The sequence below is a fragment of the Myotis davidii genome, unplaced genomic scaffold, assembly GCF_000327345.1.
Source record: "Myotis davidii unplaced genomic scaffold, ASM32734v1 scaffold4985, whole genome shotgun sequence".
In the NCBI taxonomy this organism is placed as follows: Eukaryota; Metazoa; Chordata; class Mammalia; order Chiroptera; family Vespertilionidae; genus Myotis; species Myotis davidii.
Window position 1 is genome coordinate 9,883 of NW_006296280.1, and position 5,442 is coordinate 15,324.

At 42.0% G+C, this 5,442-nt stretch overlaps 1 protein-coding gene across 1 annotated transcript; it reads right to left on the reverse strand.

Moving 5' to 3' along the window:
- Nucleotides 1-935: 935 nt before the first annotated feature.
- Nucleotides 936-4,136, reverse strand: LOC102769828 (UDP-glucuronosyltransferase 2B31; the record flags this gene model as incomplete). The annotated part of the gene is given in 4 exon segments (XM_006771281.2): nt 936-1,151; nt 1,818-1,966; nt 3,357-4,085; nt 4,088-4,136. Coding segments are annotated over 4 exon segments (1,128 nt in total), but the record flags the coding sequence as incomplete, so codon positions are not given.
- Nucleotides 4,137-5,442: the final 1,306 nt, after the last annotated feature.

Below are 5,442 nucleotides of genomic sequence, written 5' to 3' on the forward strand. Positions count from 1 at the left end.
TTAGCAGTTACCCACTTATGTTTACTACTTTCAGGGTAGAAATACCTTTCCTCAGTACTGCTATAGGTAAGGCTTTTTCAGTTCTTGGATGACTAGGCCTGCTCTGTGCTTCATGCTCCCTCTTGTGGGAGAATTCTGTTTGTCCTGTTTGTCCTCCCTCCATATAAAGCACCAGGCCAGATGCTGATCACCTCCTTTTTCTTTTCCTGAAGGTGGTGCTACAGCTCAAGTTTGTGGTTCTCTCCTGTCTGCAAACCCTTGCCTGTATTCTGCTCTTGCTCCCTAGCCTTTTATCAAATTTTGTTCTTTCTGCTGCCCTTGGCAGCTTCTACATGGAGCTGGCCACAGAGGGGAGGAGATATGGGTCGGAAAGCGGGTCACTGTTGTTGCCTACATACCAGTATGTGGGGATCTGTAAGAAAGGTTTTCTTCATGGTTTGTGGTCAGGCTTCCTGATAGAGTAGAGAATGCAGTCAGGAGGAACCCTGTCTCTTTAACATGCACTCTACTGTCAGGGCCAGCCTGACAGGGTTGAGCCGGGCTCAGGCAGGGAGGGGGGCATTGAGAAGAGAGAGAGATACAGCAGAAGGACAAGGTCTCAGTACAGCATATCTCAGTAAATAGTTACAGACTTCTGGGCAAGCTATGAAAGGCTGTTCTCATTCTACAAATGTTACTCCCATTCTACTGACAATCGCCATCCAAACAAGTCTGGGAAAACTGTGTGGGTAAGGGTCCCAGCCTTGCTAGCCCCTACAGGTGCAAGGACCTTGCCAGCTTACATCTGGCCCCCAACACTCTACTAATCTTCTTTGCCAGATCTGCTCCTTCTCGCCAGACACTGAGCTCCTAATTCAACACTCTGGATGCTGTGAGAGAGAAATGAGCTCTTTGGAAGCATCCTGCAAACCAGGGGAAGCTCAGCACCCACTCACCGGTTCTTTATCCCTGTGAGAGAAATCACGGGCACAGGTGGGCCTTCTTTCAGCCTTACACTGAGTTGCCTTGGAAGAGGAAAACAGAGTGCTGGAACTTCTCCTTTGGAAATCTGGACTTCCACAAAAGTTCTCTACTCCATAGGTGACTGCCCAAGTCAGGGCTGTAGGTGCTCCTGGAATGCAGCTAGAGGGGCTGAAACTATTCACAATATCCTGTAGGTGTCACAGCCAGTACTGGAGTCTTTCTGCCTATTACCTGATGCGTAGGTGGGCAAGACTCTTTCCAGGTCTTTTTGCATTGGCACTTTTGTTCGTGGATAGATAACAAATTTTGTTGTTGCAAGAAGAATATAACAAGAGATATCTCATGCTCACTTACACCAGATTGCTATTGTCAATCCTGAGGTATTATGATCCACTCCCATGGGATGCTCTCTAGCATTATTGTAGCATTATGCTTTTTCTTTATTATAACACTTTTCACACCATTTTTATTACTTGCTTATATGATCTCTTTCCAAGTAAAATATCTGGTGTGGGGAGTAAAACCTGTGTCTACATTGTTGCTCTCATATGCCCCCCTTGCACTGTGCTAGTCACTTTAAAAGTTGTTTTTGAATTAATGTCTGATACTTTTTTTATGTGTTGAATAATGAAGGCCTTAATTTAACTGACCCTAGTTCCAAAGTCTCTGAAGTATACTACTTTATTTTGTAATGATAGTGACATTCAAATTCTTGAAATAGTATGAGTTTCTAATTGGCAGGTCACTTTACCCAGATTCCCATATCTCTCTCAGTGTGACCAGACCTTCTGAATAAAGAACACATAATCATTCCTACTGAAAATGCAAAGTGGAACAAGCATGAATAGTTTTACCTTAGGCAGAGGCTTAGCGGGTTTGCAGTGGAGGCCTCCAACAAATTGAAAATGTGGTAAGAGTGGGCGAGGAAACTCAAAATCCCAATAGGTTCGAATAAACCATATATCTGCTTTTCTCATTAACTCGAATAATGTAGTGGGTCTTCCTGAAAAGGAAAAAGAAAAAAAAAAGGAGAGAAAATAAGAATATTCTAATGTGAATATACCATGTGTTTCTTAAAGAAAAAAAAGAAAAGCTTCGAATAATGTAGCCAAAGATATTTAAAGTGTCTGTGATTTGATAGTGCAAACATCTACAGATATAAAAGCCTAAATGACCATTTGGACTTTTGGTTGACCAAAAAAATGGTAGACCGGTCGCTATGATTCACAATGACAACCACTGGGCAGATGCTCAACTCAGGAGCTGCCGCCTAGTGGTCAGTGCTCTCCCACAGCCAACTGCCATGATCGGCCAACCTATTATGGTCCATCCCCTCAGCTGGCTCGGTTCTCAGTCTGCTCCCACAGCCAACCTTCCATGGTCCCTCCCCTTCCAGATGGCCCATATCAGGCCCAATCTCTGGCCACACTGAGGGACTCCACACATGCACAAATTCGTGCACGGGGCCTCTAGGATTTATATAATGTACATTTTTTATATTATGATGTTTATCTATATTAACAATACATATAAAATTTAACAGTTTTTCTTCTCTAACATCACATCAGGACATTCACAATCATAGAAAATGGTTAAACCTAAGCCACTACAGAATTAAACATGCATTTGCTACTCTGTAAAGTGGCAGAAGTAATAGATGCAAATGTAAACAAAGATTTTAATACCTCAATCAATTAAATATACCATATCCATGGAAACACTTTTCCCTAGATTATTAGTCTAGTTTCTGCAATTTAGCAAGCTATTCCCTTTATCTGTGATTTCCCAAAGACGGAGGTTTTGAGAGTATGGCTCATTTCCTGGTACTATAATTACATGTGGTTCAATTTAGGAGCCTAATAATACTTGTGCATTAATAAAGACATTTACAAATAACAGCTGGAATATATTCATAATGTATGGTAATAGATGTGCTCACTCTTAATTTTGAATCATTTTGTTTCTAATGAAGGGAGAGTTTTCACAAAATGTAGTTTACTGACTTACATGTCCACCCATCAACAAAAGTTTAGTGTTTAAGCAGATGAATTGTAAGGACTTAGTGAAGGAATGTGAAGTCATTAGAAACCTGAAATTATAGTTTCCTGAGTCAGGGATAGAACACTCTAGTGTGAAAGAATCCTTCAGGTAATATGGCAAAATAGTTCAGTTTTTAAATCAAACTAAACTACACAAGAGGAAGCAATTACTTAATGACTTTATAAGTTAAGCATTTCCATAATATTTGTGAGAATAAAAGATTATTTTATAAAGTTATTTTATCATTTTACTTGTAAAAGACAAATTTGTCTCAATTAATATTTGTATAAATCTACCTTTTAGGGTACTAGGAAAATTAGGAGTTCTTGCTACCAAGTAAGGACATGACTTACCTAGTGCTTTGCTGTAAAGCTGATCCCACTTCTCACTAAATGGTTGGAACCAGAAGTCAAAATAAAGCACGTACATCATATTTTTTACTCGCTCCATGAATGTCATTTGATCACTTAATTCTGACGAGACAATAGGTACGTAGGATGGAGGGAATGGAAGTCCTCCACTGTACTTTTCAATTGTACAGCCAAAAGAGAAGCGGAGACTGTACACAAAAGGTATTTTAAGTAGCTCAGCCAGCAGCTCACCACAGGGTCCGGCGGGATCTGCAAGAATGACATCAAACCTTGATTCCTGTAGCTTTGTCATGAGGTTCTTGTTCAAAACAGCATCTTTACAGAGCTTTTGAATGCAATCAAAATATTCGCAAGTGTTATCTTGCAATAGTGAATAATAAGTCCAAAATGTATATTTTGGTGTATATGTCCACTTAGAGGTCAGACGCTTGAAAAGATCCTCAAAATCATCTTTTGTTACAGATGTAGGAAAAATCTCAAATTGAATAGCAGATGGTTTATTGGGGTCAACAAGAATTGAAGCTGAAGATGTCAGAACAGTCACTTCATGACCTCTCTGGACAAGTGCATCCAGGATGGTCTTCATGTTGATCCAGTGGCTGTATTCTGTGGGCCACACCAGCACCTTTCCACAACTCCCAGGGCTGAAGTGACTACTCAGCTGTAGCAGCAGCAGAACTGAAATCCACTTCATAGGCATCCTGGTGGGAACATGATTCTTTTCAAATGGCTGATCCCTTTTACCATGGCTCATGCTTATGTGCATAGGGAAATCAACCAGGAAGTTAAAATATAACTCTACACCCAAAGTAAATACATTTGATAAACAGTCAGAGCATTTTATGGCAAGTCAGAAAATGAAAAAGTAGTGCCATTTTTTAAAATACAAATCTGTGTAATATATAAAAATGCTGTCATCCAGCTGAGTCAACTTGGCAGTTTTCCTGTGATTTGTAATTTATTATAGATGAATGTCATAATTATAGGAAGTTAGAGGTAATTGTGTCTGTAATGACTTTTTGTGAAGAATGGAAGATAAAGCTATTATACAGTTGACAAAGAATTACCTGGATGACAGTTCCTGAGATTTTATTTTAATGTTTATTTATTTTTTTAATTTATCTTTGTTGCTGAAAGGATTATAGGTATCTGCTTTGTGTATTTTTTCCCCATTGACCACCTTCTCCCTATACTTGCCCTCCCAAGTCTTTACCATGCTAGTGCCTGTGTACAGGGGCTATGCATATCCTATCTAATAATAGACAAACATGGTAATTAACTGTACCTCCAACATGCTTCCCATTGGCTAATCCTGGTGATATGCAAATTAACTGCTAACCAAGATGGCGGCTGGCAGCCAGGCAGCTGAAGCGAACAGGAGGCTTGCTGCTCCTGTGAAGGAGGAAGCCAAGGTTCCTTGCCTCCCACTGCTGGGCTCTGAGCTTGCGCTCTAAGAAAGAATGTAGCAATTATAGACGCTAAACAAACCCCATGCTTTCAGCCAGCAGGCTGAGCTGGAATTGCAACAGAGTTTCGATTATAGAACCCAAACAAACCCAGATCCCTGCTTTCAGCAGCCGGGGCCTCAGAGCTGGAGCCGAGCCTCAGAGCTAAAGCCTGCTCTCAGTTCCAAAGACAGGCATAGAAGGTAAATAAATCCCAGAATAAAAAAAAAAAAGAAAAAAAGGAGGGGTTGGGAGCTTCAGTCACCCGCCAGCCTGAAAACGGCCCTCAGCCCCTCACCCAGACTATCATCTCCTCATCTAGGCTGGCCAGACACTCCAGTGGGGACCCCCACCCTGATCCAGGACACCCTTCAGGGCACACCAGCCTGCCTCCACCCATGCACCAGGCCTCTGTCCTACATAGTAAAAGGGTAATATGCCTCCCAGCACTGGTATCAGTGGAGCAGTGAGGCCTCACTGCCCTGGTGTCAAGCGGAGCCAGGAGGCCTCCCAGCACTTGGAACAGTGGAGCCGCTAGGCTTCCTGGCCCCTGGAGCAGCATGACAGGGGGCAGAGCCCAAACCCCCTGATCACCCTGCGGCTCTGTGTGTGACAGGGGATGG